Source organism: Electrona antarctica (assembly GCF_951216825.1).
Source record: "Electrona antarctica genome assembly, chromosome: 18".
Lineage (NCBI taxonomy): Eukaryota > Metazoa > Chordata > Actinopteri > Myctophiformes > Myctophidae > Electrona > Electrona antarctica.
This window is the reverse complement of record NC_136799.1, coordinates 39555212-39571365: the sequence shown is the minus strand read 5'-3', so window position 1 is coordinate 39571365 and position 16154 is coordinate 39555212. Positions and strand designations below refer to the sequence as shown.

The 16154-nt window shown below is 44.1% G+C and overlaps 1 protein-coding gene across 2 annotated transcripts in view; it reads left to right on the top strand.

Annotated features, from left to right (window-relative positions):
• The window catches only part of tiam2a (TIAM Rac1 associated GEF 2a), a 139848-nt gene extending 124481 nt beyond the window's left edge, over positions 1–15367 (top strand). For both annotated transcript variants that reach the window (XM_079528271.1, XM_079528270.1), the window contains exons 21-28: positions 2773–2952; positions 4217–4335; positions 6532–6640; positions 8714–8769; positions 9633–9744; positions 10073–10160; positions 11652–11815; positions 13076–15367. In XM_079528271.1, coding sequence (XP_079384397.1) covers positions 2773–2952; positions 4217–4335; positions 6532–6640; positions 8714–8769; positions 9633–9744; positions 10073–10160; positions 11652–11815; positions 13076–13833 — 1586 coding nt within the window. In that variant the 3' untranslated portion in view covers positions 13834–15367. The remainder of the gene's footprint in view (positions 1–2772; positions 2953–4216; positions 4336–6531; positions 6641–8713; positions 8770–9632; positions 9745–10072; positions 10161–11651; positions 11816–13075) is intronic.
• The last annotated feature ends 787 nt before the right edge of the window (positions 15368–16154 follow it).

Sequence of the window (16154 nt, the reverse complement as noted above, 5' to 3'; positions counted from 1 at the left end):
CACAACAGCGGGAAAAGTGGAAGGAGATTGGCCTCCCCCGCCCACGCTGGGCGACGGGCAAAGTGCCCTCCTGTGCCTCTTAAAGCCGTTCCATTACACGGATTGCGTGGGGATTTCCTCGGGAGGGAAGGGCGCTCGGATGGCGTTTTAATGGGGCTGGGTTGAAGTAAACTGGCAACTCTTTGATCAAAACCCCCCGAGAAGAACGGGGGGGAACGCGCAGCGCTGCTGATTTATTATGGATCGCTTGTAATTCTCCTTCTCTCTGAACGCGGAGCTTGTTTATGTTTTTGAAAGGCCACGACAATAACTAAACTAAACTAATGAAAAACATGTCATGGCCAGCCTCTGACATTGGGAGATGGTACAGGATGCTATAATCCAGGCTTCCTCTTTAATGCAATAAGACCTGAGAGGCCCATTCTAAAGTTGTCTTCTAAATCAGTAAAACAGTTTTCTGAAGAAAACAAATCCAAACCCTTTTCATGTCAAGGACCCTAAAAAAAATCCATCTCAAAATATGTTGTTCCAGGGTCCCCTAGAAGCAAAGATTTGAGTAAAACAATGTTCGCTTTAAAAAACATTACGTAGGCTATTGAAAGATTTGCGCCAATTTGTAAGAACAATAGAACTTAGAAGATCTATAAGCTCATAGTGTGGCACAAAGTGATGTGCTATGAGCTTTTTTTGACACACACACGTCAATAAAATCTAAAGTGGCACTGATTCTTTCCCATTTCAATGTGTTAAAGACGGAGTAGGTGAAACTAGACTAGAGCAACTTATTAAGGAAGCGTCACTTCAGCAGAACAGCGTGCTGGATTTAATCATCTGTGCAATGTTCATGGATGTGTGTTGTTGCTGGAGGTGTGCTGGTTGCAGCACAGTGACTCATCAGCACAAAATGGCTCCCAAATATCTCCAAAAGGAAAATGATGTTGAACTCAATAAGACAATAAAATAGGACACGCTGGTATGACCCTTTTTTTATGACTCTTTTTATTGTGGTACCGGTACAGTATATAACACCATAATACAGTGCCACTTTTTATGCTGCTGTAATCAAACTTCATTTAATTTCTTTATAACACCATAGCATTTTTTTTTACAGATGTCTTACAATAATATGGAGTTTAGTATGTCTTTCTTATTTAATTTATTTACTCCACAGTGTATTACAGTAGTATTTTGTATGTTGTCACCATATTCCTCTGCACGTCATAAATAGGACTAGTGTTGTCTTCCTCTGCACATGTCATAAATAGGACTAGCATTGTCTTTTAAACACCAGCACCAGACCACAGAGATTCACCAAGCATAGTATTATAGTTGATAGAAGTGCATTAATTACATAGTTCAGCCAACTCAGAGCCTAGCGTCGCACAGCAATAGTTGGCAACATGGTGCTCAACATAACAGCTGATCCTTAGAACATCCAACCTCATACACACGGGCCTTTGTCAACAACGGTGAAATAATTCTCCACACACACCAGCCACCCGAATCGCTGCTGCTTCTTCTTCTTCTTCTTCTCGGCTCTCTTCACGCCCCTGTGCCCATATGTGATTCCCCAATGTTTACTTGTCAACTCCGTTAATTGCCTGCCAATTACTCTGGGAGGTGTCGGTGAGGCTGCCTGTCTGTGCGCTGCGAGGGCTATAATTAATGCCATAATGAATACCTTTAATCGCTCTTCTCAGCCTGCGGAGATGAAAGCGGAGGGGTGGGATGCACGGCTCTGGGAAAAGATGTCATCACCTTTACAGAAAGATATAGTCTTTAGACGGTCTAGGTTCTACATGGATCATACAGTCGGTGTTATACTGTACATTTTGGAGTGGTGCACACCATCTCCAATGAACAGCTATGTGTGTCTGTTTGGAGTAGGACCTATTGATCCCTTACGACCTATTGACCCCTGCAGATGTCGGACCATTCACACTAAGCACTCACCCATTGACCACTACAGCACGCACGCGCACACACACACACGCACACACACACACACAGCGCCGCTCAGTTCAGTCTGATTTTGTACACATTTGAGATAGTATTACGTGCTCTCACACCAGGCCTGTACTATATGCTCAGCTTTCATTGCATTGATGCTAGCAGAACACGAGCAAAGTTAGAATATGGAGATGAGAGGTTTCTGGTTTCCAACGACGATACGGTCATGTTTGCCTTGTGTATGCAGTGCTGAGAGGAGGGGAAGCACACACTCCCCTCTACTGGTGGTGACATACTAATTGCACCAGCTGTGTGTTGCACTACTACGGCTGCTGCACCATAGTAGTGCAACAAGTAGCATGAATGGAAGGGTCTGAGGCGGCACGCGCACACACACACACACACACACACACACACACACACACACACGCACACACACACACGCCCACACACACACAAATATTTTGGACAAGGATTATACAAACATTCCTAAACATACATTAACCACTTCAGCCCTATATACATTTCAGCCATTTGGAAATTGCCCATCTACAAGCTCGTAGATCGTAGATGCAGAGCTTGTAGATCTGCTATTTTCAAAATATTTTTGTATACATTTGGAAACTTCAAATGGGATATTCTACATATTGAGTACTTCCCAGTCTTGGTACATTTTTATGTTACCAATACTTTTGCACTTTCACTCAAGTACATTTTGAATTCCGGGACTTTCACTTAACGGTAACGGAGTATAGTTCTTACATTGCAGTGTATTGATAACTTGAGTAACTTTTTACCACCACCACCTCTTTTCATCATCAGCCAAGACGGACCGTGCCTTCAAACAGTTCCTGGAGGCCAGGAACCCCACCAAGCAGCACTCGTCCACGCTGGAGTCCTACCTGATCAAGCCCGTCCAGAGGGTCCTCAAGTACCCTCTGCTGCTGCAGGGCCTGGTGCAGCTCACCGACGCAGAGAGCGAGGAGCACTACCACCTCACTGGTACGCACACACACACACACACACACACACACACACACTCTACTACCTCACTGGTACGCACACACACACACACACTCTACCACCTCACTGGTACGCACACACACACACACTCTACCACCTCACTGGTACGCACACACACACACACTCTACCACCTCACTGGTACGCACACACACACACACTCTACTCTACCACCTCACTGGTACATACACACACACACACACACTCTACTCTACCACCTCACTGGTACGCACACACACACACACACACACACACACTCTACTCTACCACCTCACTGGTACGCACACACACACACACACACACACACACACACTACTCTACCACCTCACTGGTACGCACACACACACACACACACACTCTACTCTACCACCTCACTGGTACACACACACACACACACACTCTACTCTACCACCTCACTGGTACACACACACACACACTCTACTCTACCACCTAACTGGTACGCACACACACACACACACACACACACTCTACTCTACCACCTCACTGGTACGCACACACACACACACACACACACACACACACACACACACACACACACACACACACACACACACACTCTACTCTACCAGCTCACTGGTACGCACACAGACACACACACACACACACACACACACACACACACACTCTACTCTACCACCTCACTGGTACACACACACACGCGCGCATGCGCACCCCCGCGCACACAGAGACAACAAACCGATCTTTACAAAACAGCAGTTTGTGATGTGACACCGTTTCAACCAAATTAAATGGTGTTAAACTGTGTGTGTGTGTGCTACAGAGGCCCAGAGAGCCATGGAGAAGGTGTTAAAGTGTGTGTGTGTGTGTGTGTGTGTGTGTGTGTGTGTGTGTGTGTGTGTGTGTGTGTGTGTGTGTGTGTGTGTGTGTGTGTGTGTGTGTGTGTGTGTGTGTGTGTGTGTGTGTGTGTGTGTGTGTGTGTGTGTGTGCGCGCCTCTCGCTGCGATGACCATTCTGGCTGTAGTCTAGTCTATGAGCAGTAACTGCAGTTGTTGCTCTCTGTCTCATCAAGGTGTCAGACAAGCTAATACACTACAATTCATCTTTGTGGGATTGAGAGAGCGCGTGCTACAGACGGCCACAGAGAATGTGTCACGTATCATGTGTTAAACTGTGTGTGTGTGTGTGTGTGCTCTACAGAGGGCCACAGAGAATGTGTCACGTATCATGTGTTAAACCGTGTGTGTGTGTGTGTGTGCTCTACAGAGGCCCAGAGGGCCATGGAGAAGGTGGCCAGCCATATAAACGACATGCAGAAGATCTACGAGGAATACGGGACGGTGTTTGACCAGCTGGTTGCTGAGCAGACCGGCCACGACAAAGAGGTAATAGTGATACAGAATTAACAGCATAAATAAATAACCTCGTTCAATGCAATCTCGTCTTCGGTTAGCGGGAACAAACGCACGTGGAGCATTTCCAAAGATTTCCACTCTGGCACTCTGGAAGGTGCTTTCACTTTGTTGCAGTTTTAAACCCCTGAAAATCTACCCCATCTAAACGGACGGATCTGACATTTTCATCTAAGCGGGGGCTTTAGGCATCAAAACCTGCCAATGACTCTACTCAATCAACTGTAGTTTTAGTTATAATATCTAGTCTCAACTAAAACATTTCAGATGACAAAAATCCATTGAAAAAAAGTTATTAAAAGAATTATGACTAAAACTCAAATCAGAATTTGCTGTAAAAAAATCTCCAAAAAAGTGTCCATTGTGCATTGTACAGTATGTCTTTAAAACGCATGAATCACCTTTAGAGACAGACAGACAGACAGACAGACAGACAGGCAGTGTTTTTAACTGTATTTTCTGTATCTGATGGTATTTGGCACAGTGTGTGTGAAACCTGCTTCAAACCAGAGAGGTTGCTTCTCGTGGTGTTTATTAGCACCTCAAAGTCAAAGCAGCCTGACTCATTATCCTGTTTACATATCCTACTGCACTGCCCCCCAGGGAACCAATATGTATTTAACCCATTCAGGCCTGACGTCGAAATTTAAAAAAAAAAGTTTTCTAAATCATGACAATTTTCGGAAAGATTTGAGGCACATTTTAACGATTTTTCAAAAATAGCAGACCTACAAGTTCATAGCGCGCCACTCGGTGGCGCGCTATGAGCTTGTAGATCTGCTATTTTTCAATAGCTAAATTATAACATAATGTTTAAAACGCTAACGCTAACGTGACATGGATGCGTTCCAGGTCTCAATGGATTAAATGTTGAATTGATGGAATATATTTAGTTTAGCAGGCGGTGCTCTCTCTGCTCCATTGCTATTCAAAGTCCCTGAGCCTGAATCTGTGTATGATTTTAAAAAAAAAGAGATGCACCGTCTCTCTGACGAGGTGGAGAGGGATGATGAATATGTATGTCACAAAGAGCTTTACCTTACACATAATAACACATGCAGTAATGACTGTATCATCACTTTTATATGGTTGTTGCATAATTCACACACTCTTCACACAATCTATTGATCTCTTTTGATTGATCAGGCAGGGGTCGATGGTTATTACTTCGCGACTACAGTTAGTCCAACAACGCTGGCCGCTCGCCTCTTAACTGGGGCACGGAAGTATGGTCACATCTCCCCGATTCCCGCCTCCCTACACTGGCTCACTGTGCGTTACAGGATCCAGTTTAAGATTTTAATGTTGGTTTTTGAGGGGTGCTAGCCCCTCCAATGTCCAACTTTGAGTGTTTGTGTAAACACAAAAATTGAAGACAAAAGTGTGTAAACACAAAGTGGCCTGCACCACAACGGCTGCGAGGTTGCGACACAGAAATGAAAGAAACACATTACTAAAATAATAATAATAATAATTTTTGGGGGAAAAACAAAGACAAGAAGGTGCCTGTTTCACCTGTGCCATATTTCACCTATATTAGCGCCCCTCACTGCACGCGGGTGTGATTTTTAAGTCTTTAACTGGGTTGGCATTGGCACCATTGTACTGTACATATCACTTCTTAAGATCCCTAACTCAAAGCTGAAATCCCGGGGGATGGGGCATTTTCTGTTGCAGCGCCCACACACTCATGTTAGAGCTTCTCAAACCTTGCCTGTGTTTAAATCCCGTCTGAAAACTCACTTGTACTCCCTGGCGTTCCAACATGCTGATTAAGAGTTTCTGTTTCCACTGCAATATGTCTTCATGTTGCCCTGTTATTATGTTGTTGTTTTTTTGCCCTTTGTATTTTAGTATTTTTCATTTTCTTCGTTTTAAATGTGCTTTATAAATGAGATGGATTGTATTGTATGGGATACTTGCATCTGGCTCAGGTTAGACACTTTTGGTATGGTTAGGGCTGTGAATGATGTTTCAAAAAAATCAGATTTGTCAGATTTGACAAATAACTTAAATATACAAAGAAATTACTGACATTATTTAATATTTTTTAACTTTAAACAAAATAGCTGATGTTGATGTTGTTGTATGAAATGTGCTATGTATATATAAATGTGACTTGACTTGAAGGCTGAGTGACTTAACTCGTCTATTTATATTCCGTGTCAGGTCACAGAGATCTCTATGGGAGAGTTTCTCATGCATTCCTCCGTGGTCTGGCTCAACCCCCATCCGTCTCTGGGCCGCATGAGAAAAGATCCAGAGTTGACTGTGTTTGGTGAGTCCACATACTGTTTGTCTGTCACCACCACCATTGGCCTGCCGCGTTGCATTCTGGGAAAATGAGTCCCGTAACCCCCCCCCCATTTCTGCCAGAGCTTAAGGGCTCCTGGCAGCCAACAGTCTGCTGCTGGCACTCGCATCAAATTCCCACATGTGACAGTGTTCCCCTCAAAGGCTTTGGACACAGACAACCACATTTGACACGGTTTAAATGAGCTGGTTCAGCCTCTTTAGTGTCACCTGCAGATGTCTTATTAAAATGTAATCAACAGCCAACAAATATTGGGTTGCTAATCAGGATTGGTTCTGGGGTGGCACTGAGACAAGTGTGTAGCCGCAGCCCAGCTGGGGACTTAAAAGTCTGCCTGCAGGCAGTTTGAGTTCCTGTCATCCCCCCCCCCCCCTCTAATTTTCTTCCTAAAGCGCCTATGGGTTGTCGTTTGAAATGCATCACTCCTCGGTGATGCTATGGCAACCAGGCGGACCAGCAGGCCATTCTCTTTTTACTTTCTTTCTAAATTTAGATTAGCCAATTATTTTTTGTACCCCCTCTCTTTCCCCTCCCAATGTGCTTGTTATTGTGCCAGTTTGACCATCCCACACATCTCTGTGTTCCTCTTCCCACTGCTGTTGTACCCACAGTCAGACACGCCATGCTCCATTTTCCTCACCCGCTAAACCCCTTATCCCTAAACTTCTTTCTTTTTTTTGAGTGGTGTAAACCACTCCTACAACTGGCTTTGTTAGTTTACGTGTCTGTCTGTTCATACCAAAACATGAGCATGGTTGCTATGGTCACCCAGTTCACACGGGTGTGATTTCATTACGTCAGACATTACGTCAGACCATGATTTTTACTATTTTGCAAAACATTTTTGAATAGTTAAAATGGCCAGTCTACAAGCTCACAACGTGTCAATGTAGATTGGCTAGTTGAACTATTCCAAAATGTTTGTCAAAATAGTAAAAAAAATAAAAAAAGGCAAAGAAGGGATAAGGGGTTTAGCGGTGACGAAAATGGAGCCCTCCCCAAACCCTAACCTAACCCTAACCTCACAGGAAGCTACGGGTGATTTTTAACCCGCAGCACGGATTAGTTTTAACCCGCCACGCATGTCGGGAGCCACAGGTGATTTTTAACCTGCAGCAACCTCCCACGGGGCAGCACACCTAAACCTAACCTTAACCCATGTCTAACCAATGACTAGTCTAAACTAAGTATGCACCCCATTTTTTTTTCGTGCAAAACTAATGCTTGCAATGGATTCAGAATCATGAATAAACCCTAGTTTGACACATTAAATGCTACTTAAATCCTAATCATCATCACTTCGCTCGCGCACGCGCACGGAGCCGCTGAAGAATGGGCCCCTGTAGGTTGAGATACGTCACTGGCCGACAAGCTTTACAACCAGCTAGAAGTTGGGCTATTTTCACAATTTGTATCTGTGGAACTGAGTCAAACAAAATGTAATGCCTACAATTCCAAGTTGTTGTCAGGGTGGGCGGGAGGCTCAAATAAATCCTGGATGGAGTCTTTAAAGCCAGTTGTGTCGTGTGTATCTAAAATGGTCGTTAGGGAAGCATTAGCCTCGGAAACCCAGACGTTTTTATTTCCAGGGAGAAAAAAAATAGTCTGGGGCCGAGGAGTCCACTTCAATTTGGCATACAGTAGCGCAAACGTCATTCACTCTCTGCTGATTTCTGATCGTCTGCACCTTTGTTAAATTGACTCACAGACGCACACACGTACACTCACACACTCCTCTCTCTCTCTCTGTCGCTCTAATTAATTAGTCTCATGCGCAGCTGCGCCTAGTTTCCTGCCGGGAGCTGCCTATGCCATAAAAACTAAAGCATAGGTGAGTTCCAGTCTAGGGAAGCATTGCCTGAGTGATTGATTGAAACCTTTATTTCAGGGGAATCCAATTGAGACCAGGGTCTCTTTTTCAATGGCGCCCTGTATACAAACAAGAACATTTACATTTTACATACATGACATGGACACACAGTACAACAAAGTGTGTGTGTGTGTTGACGCGGTGGCTGTGTTCTCTGTCATCACCAGTGTTCAAGAAGGCAGTCATCCTGGTCTACAGGGAGAGCAACAAACTCAAGAAGAAGGTGAGGCATCTCTCTCTCTCTCTCTCTGACACCGTTCTGTAGTTCCATACAATTTACAATTTAGCAGACACTCTTAATCCAGAGCGATTTACAGCAAGGTATTACAAGGTAATACATCAGATGCATAGCGATGGTAATCTAGGATCACACGGTAGGTAAACCAAGAACCTGTCATCGGTCTAAACATTATAATATCAACGAATGTATCATCTGTAAACTATACACCCCATAGCCGCGGCTCCCAAAACTTTTATTCTGTGATCCAAAAGAGAGATTAGATGTTTGCCCGGGGACCAAACTAGTGAAAATAGCCAATCTACAAGCACACAGCGGCTTCGCACCGCGTTGTGAGCTTGTAGATCGGCTATTTTCACTACTTCTTAAATATCTGTTCTAATTCATGGAATTTCTTAGATTTTTCTTTGATTTTCTTCATGACATTACTGAAAATAATCTTTGGATGTTGTTAATTAATTCATGAAAGGTTTTGCGTTTTTTTGAGAATGTTTTTACCAAAATAATTAAAACCCAAATGTAGGAAACACAACCTAAGGGGACCCATAAGAATGTGTCCGCGACCCACAAAAGGGTCCCGACCCAGTCTTTGGGAACCAGTGCCCAGTAGGATGCCAGGTCTACAAATGACCTGGCAATCTGTCTAAATAACATGCTATCTATTCATACGCCTTTAGTGGCATGTTTAACATCTCTCTCTCTCTCTCTCTCTCTCTCTGGTGTGTGCGTGTATGTATGTGTGTATGTATGTATGTATGTATGTATGTATGTATGTATGTATGTATGTATGTATGTATGTATGTATGTATGTATGTATGTATGTATGTATGTATGTATGCGTCATACAGAATAATCCTCGCTCGGCTCTCTCCCACGGAGGAGGAGGAGAGCTGGACCCGTTCAAGTTCCGCTGGCTCATCCCCCTCTCGGCGCTGCAGGTCCGATTGGGAAACGCTGCAGGTATAAACGCACACACACACACACACACACACACACACACACACACACACACTCACACTCACACACACCATGACATCACTCGCATAATACATTCTGGGTCTTTTGTTCTCTCTCTCTCTCTCCCACACACACACACACACACACACACACACACACACACACACACACACACACACACACACACACACACTAAAGCAGGAGCTCATAAACCCACACAGCCCTCTCGGCGTTTGCTGTCAACATCCCCCCCCCCCCCCCCTCGCTCTCTCTCTCTCCTTTGAATACATCATCCATATATTGTCCCTTGTTGTGTTGTGTGGGGGTGCAGGCACAGAGAGCAGCAGCGTCTGGGAGCTGGTTCACACCAAGTCTGAAGTGGAGGGCAGACCCGAGACAGTCTTCCAGCTGTGCAGCAGGTAGCGTTGATTGCGTCGACTAAAACTACGATAGAAGAATGTTCAACTGACTTAACGTTTTTCGCCGACGGAAACGAAATAAACTAAATAAGCTACGATGACTAAGACTACATCTATTGATGATTTAGTCAACGAATAAAAACTGGACTAAAATGTTGGGGAGAGACTAGTGGGGAAGAGATCCGGTAGAACTAAAAGACAGGTGGTGTTATGCTTGGTTGCGTTGTGAGCTTGTAGAGCGGCTAAAACTAAATGAAAACTAAATCAAAATTTGCTGTCAAAATCAGCACTAGAGTAGCAGGTCAGACACAACATACTGTACAGTTGGGTGCCACCGATATTGTCCCTTATCATTTGACCCATTTAGGCCTGACCTCAAAATTTAAAAAAAATCCTTCTAAATCCTCCAGTTTTCTGAAATAAATATTTTCACTATTTTTCAAAAATAGCAGACCTACAAGCTCGTAGCGTGCCACTCGGTGGCGCGCTATGAGCTTGTAGATCTGCTATTTTTCAATAGCTAAATTATAACATAATGTTTAAAACACCAAAAGGGGTTCCCGCCCAAAATGGGTTAACTGTCCTTTTGCGCAGATCACGCAAACCTCAGCAAAAAGAAAAGGACAATATCGATGGCCTCCAACTGTAGCATCAAAAGTAGCAGATCCACAAGTTCGAAACTGAGACCTGCAACTTTTGATGCCTTTGAATTCGAATCCCGAAAAGTTCCAGTTTTGGACGGATGTGAGATTTCCCACCCGACGGAGACGATGGAAAACAACAATGACTCCGTTGCTGTCAACACTTAAATAAGTGTTGATCGGCTTCGTGGATGAATAAATTATGCCAGGCTTATGTAATATTAAATGTCCTTGTTCAAGGTTACAGAACAGGTGGTGCCCGAGGTGGCCATGTATATTCATATTCCTAGCAAAATAATTAACAAAATCACACCTGTGTGAAGTGAGCGGCGCTCTTATCATCGTCACGTAACATGTCGATTTGCTCAGACACATATTACGTAAATTCTCCATTCATTGTCGGTGGGAATTTAATGTTTGTGTAAGACGAAAATCTACACTAATAGCTCAATATAGGAGGGGCTAGCGCCCCTCAAAAAGATAGATACTGCATTAAGTAAGCTACTAATAATAGTCGATACTAATTTAAAACGCCAATCATTTGCTGACTCCTATTGACCGATGCCCTGGTCATCACATTATGCCTCAGGAGCTCAGGAATGTGACAAAAACCTCTCCATGAATTCAAAGCTTCATGTACTTTTTTTGAATAGAAAATAAGTATATATATTTTTTGGGGAGTCAACTACTCGTTTTAGGAAATATTCAATACATTTATCTAATAGTTTAAGGACAGCAGCATTTGTTCCAATGTTCCACAAATCGCAAACATTAGGACTCGGCCATACAAAATGTCTCAGTCGTGTGATTTTTGCTGTGTGTGTGTCTGTGTGTGTGTGTGTCCTTGCAGCGTGGTGGAGTCCAAGGTCAGCGTCATCAAGGTGCTCCGCTCCGTCCTGAGGGAGAACGTGAGGAGGAACATGAGGGGCGACGGTGCGTCAGAGCGAGGAGGAGGGGGCGGCAGGGAGCGGCTGACCCCCCTCCGCCACACCATGCCCGCCTCCGCCAAGATAGGTGAGTCTCTGCACTCTGCTTTAAACCCACCGAGACCTGGCCGAGGCCCAGTAGCACGTGCCCTAGCGAGGGCATTCACTTCTAGTCATTTTTACTAGTTGACTAGTTGCCTAGTTTACTAGTCGACTAGTTGTTTAACTACCTATTATGTAAACAATAAAATAAATTTAAAAAATACTTTATTTTTTTTAATTTTATATATAAATATTTGTACATTGAAAAACTGTGTACATGGTGACTATAACTATAATCTACCTGATCTTGAGGCCTACAAAATCGGGGAGAAAAAAAAAAAAAAAACCTTTTTTTCTTATCAACTAGTCAACTAGTACCAACAAGGTCGACTATTGGATTTACTAGTCGACTAGTAGAATAGTCGACTAGTAAACTAGTAAACTAGTTGACTAGTTGCTTAATGCCCTAGCCCTAGCCTGGACGACCTTACAGGCGTGGGCAAAGGGCAAAACAATGTCATTTAGATACCATGTTATGTAGACCGATGCCTGGTCACTATTGACCTGGCATCGTATAGTGCAGTGGTTTTCAACCAGCAAATGTTCACAAATCAAATCATCAAAATCAAATCAAAGATTGCAGACCTATACATGCTCATAGCGCTCACAAAGTGCTTGTACTGTATATCCGCTTTTTACCCAAACCGCCACGCATTTGGCCTTTTAGCACGTTGTGCTTGGAATGCTAGCCTTCTATAAGAGGATTTATGGCTTTGCAAACATTGCATAAAGTGTGTAAATGTAAGCCTGCATGTACACCATCGTATCTGGCAGAGCATTCCGGGGTTCTTGGAGATAACGTGCTAGAGGAGCATATCGTAACGATCGGCCAGAAACCTTGTATATCCAATACTAGGGCTGTCACAATTACAAATTTAAGTTGACAATTAATTGTCACACACGTAATTGTGATTAACGATTTAATTGTGTTTTTTGCATTGATCATTGGAACGTAACAATTTGTATTTCTGTTTGCCTTTTAGGCTCAATTCGAACAAATGTAGTTATTATTCAGTCACAAGCTCTTGTTAATATTTTCCCCTCGGTTGAATAATTCCGATTACGTTTTGTGATCATGCGACACGTTGTGAGCTCGTAGATCAGCAACGTGTTTGCCACTTTGTGCGACAGGCTCGTACGACAAAGTGTAGGCCATCAATTTAGGACAAAGGCATGGAGATGCAAGGTTTCCATATGGAGTGACGATACCGAGATAACAATCTTCCATCCCCCCCTCCCCTACCAGGTTCCACCAGGCGTGGCTGGCTCTGCAAGCAGCCCCTCCTGGACCTGCCGGCTGCCCAGCCCGGGACCCTCAAAATGGGGCTCGACTCGGACGAATGCAGCCTGAGCAGCGGGACCCCCAGCCACTTGTCGGACCCCCAGCACCACCACCACCTCCCCCCCGGCCACTCCTCCTCCAAACCTCGCTGCTCCTCCTCCTCCGCCAAGGAGTCCGACGGCGTGGCGAGCGACGAGGACGACTACGAGTTCGCCGACGGCGACGCCAGAGAGACCGGAGTGGGGGGCGATGCGGGCGACGGCTCGGTGGAGGCGCAGTTCCTTCAGATGCGACTGTCCGAGGAGGAGGAGGAGGGCGGCGCGGCCACGGCGGCGTCGATGGGGCTCGCGGCGGCTCCCCGCGTCCAACCCGAGGGCGCCGAGGTGGACACGCCGGAGAGCCGGCCCAGACAGACGCAGCAGAGCCACGGCGGCGCCGTCACCAGGAAAGGCAGCGACGGCGGTGGTGGTAGTTTCAGACGGAGAGACCAGGGGGCGCTGTTGAGCATGAGGCACAGCCGCTCGCTGGACAGCCAGACGGACGTGACCGCTGCCACCTCGTCGGACCTCAACGCCCTGCTGGAGAGGGAGTTCAGCGTCCACAGTCTGACCTCGGTGGTCAACGAGGACTGTTTCTACGACAACGTCAACAACACCACAAATAACAACAACAACAACAAGCCCTCCTCCTCCTCCTCATCTTCCTCCTCCTCGTCCTCCTAGGACGGAGGTGACGGGGAGAAAGAAAACAAGCACCACGTGACTCAAACACAAAGGGGCTGACCGGGCCCCTGCTGCGTCCGAGGAGGTTCCTCCTTGGTACTGTGTACTGTACGCTCTCGTGGGTGTTGTGCCTCGTCTCGTAAGTCGCTCGTTGTTGGTGTGAGTTGTTAAAAACCGTCAGATCCGATCGATGCAGACAGGCTCACAGCCACGAGTACCCCCCCCCCCCCCAATGCAATAAGAGAGGCGAGACGACGCTGTCCCAACGATAAGGACTGCAATGAATCTGCAAAGCACTGATGCATACTGTCTATGTTCCTCTGTGTTCTCCGCCTGGTGGCTCTACCTTCATGCTCAATTTATGTTCAGAAAATAGCCGATCAACAAGCTCACAACCCGTGGCGCATTGTCAGCTATTATTATTAGGATTATATGTTCACTTTGCACCGAGCGCCAGATCATGTTACACCTCTGTTTTGATCGTTTTCCTTTCAACTGAAAATAATGTCACCTGGGGAGTTTGTCATTAGTGGCCCCAATTTTTTTGTTTATTTCGTTTAATGTTTTTTTTTTTACGATTTAAGGATGGTGTGAAAGGAAAGGAAATGAGGTGGCAAGCGGTTAGGAGCCGCCCTAGGAGCTGACTGTGCGCTTCCTGTAGAGAATGAACAGGAAGGAGACTTTAAAACGCAGCTCTGCCTTTTTTTGCTGTATTTTTGTGCACTAAAATACACTGTTTGCCTCTTAAGAAAAGATTCTTTGCTGTTTGTATATGATTTGTATTGTTTTATTTTATTTTATTTATTGACTGGTTTGTTTTGTATATCTTAGCAAAGACATTTTCGGGGTGAAGACTTGAACTATTGAAAAGATTTGGTCCACTTGTGTTAAAAAAGAAAAACGACAAAAAAAAGAAAAAAGAGATTCAATACTGTCCCCCCCACACATTCTTTTATATGTAGACTATTGAATTATCTTTGTCTACAAGGATTATATTTACATTGTATGCATTGGGATGTACAGTTGTTTTTTTTGTTTTTTTATATAAAATGCTTTAATTTTAAACTGCAATAATGTTTGAAGCCCAATGACTCTTTTTTTATGTTTGTATGTGTCTTGTATATACCAGCTTTTGTTAAGTATGCTGTAAAAAAAATTTGAATAATTTCTATATTCTCTTCTACCTACTTGACATTGTACAGATTTGTACAGGTGGTGTATATTTTTGTACAATATGGAGGGTACTGCTAGACAAACCACCAAGTACATTAGTTCTCTTTCCAGGAGCGTTTTCACTTGAACCACTTAAAGTCCTATTATATTTCGTCATACAAATTAAATGGCGGAAAAATCTACAAGCTCACAACACGTGGCAACATTTTGGTCGATGTAATGACATGCCCAAAAATAGGATGGCAGGTTGAAAGTGGTTAACATACAATGCCTTTAATGCTAGCATACCAATGAATGTGAACGCCCCTTTTGTTATGGATCTTTGTTTTATAAATAAAGGTTGTTTTTTTTTCATTTGTGAGTGATGTCTTGAGCACAGTTTTTTCAGCTATGATGGCGACGACTTTTACCATTATGAATATGACATGACGGCCGGAGCTTGGAAGAGACCTGATGGATCAAAACACCACCTTCTGAATGTCATCTGTGACATGTTCTATACTTTTCTTTTCATATCGAGGTCCATTATTTATTCAGCATTTGAGCCACGGACCACCATTTGATGTGCATTTATGTGGTACCATAAGAGAGATAACAGGCAAACGTTCAATAACAATTATTTTACATTCTCTAATAATTGTGTAGACTTGTACATTAAGTAATGCATGTATGTTTTACAATAATTAAGTCTTGAGAGCATCAAATTAAATGGTATGTAACATTTCAAGAGTTATCAAGAGTTAAAGATCTATAAGCGTCAATTTGGTTACAACTCCAACAATTTAGCTGTGGACCACCGTCCTGGAACCCCCTCAAGGACCACTGGTGAAACCCGGACCACTGAGAAATGAGAACCAGTGATCTACAACTTGGCTCAAGATGTGTTTTTATTTATTTATTAAACTGAAGGTTTACGATTCAAAGCTCTCAAAGAACAATGTAACCACCTGCATTCTAAAAGGTGTGTGTGCTCGTTCTCATGTATCTTCCATGATGTCAGCCTGGCTCAAGAGGGGTTATTAAACTGAAGGTTGAGGGTTCCTAAAGAACATTTCTGATGTCCGTCTTAATTCTAAAAGGTGTGTGTTATGTTCTCCGTTGTATCTTCCATGCCAGCGTGTCTCAATACAGGTGGGTTTATAAGCTGA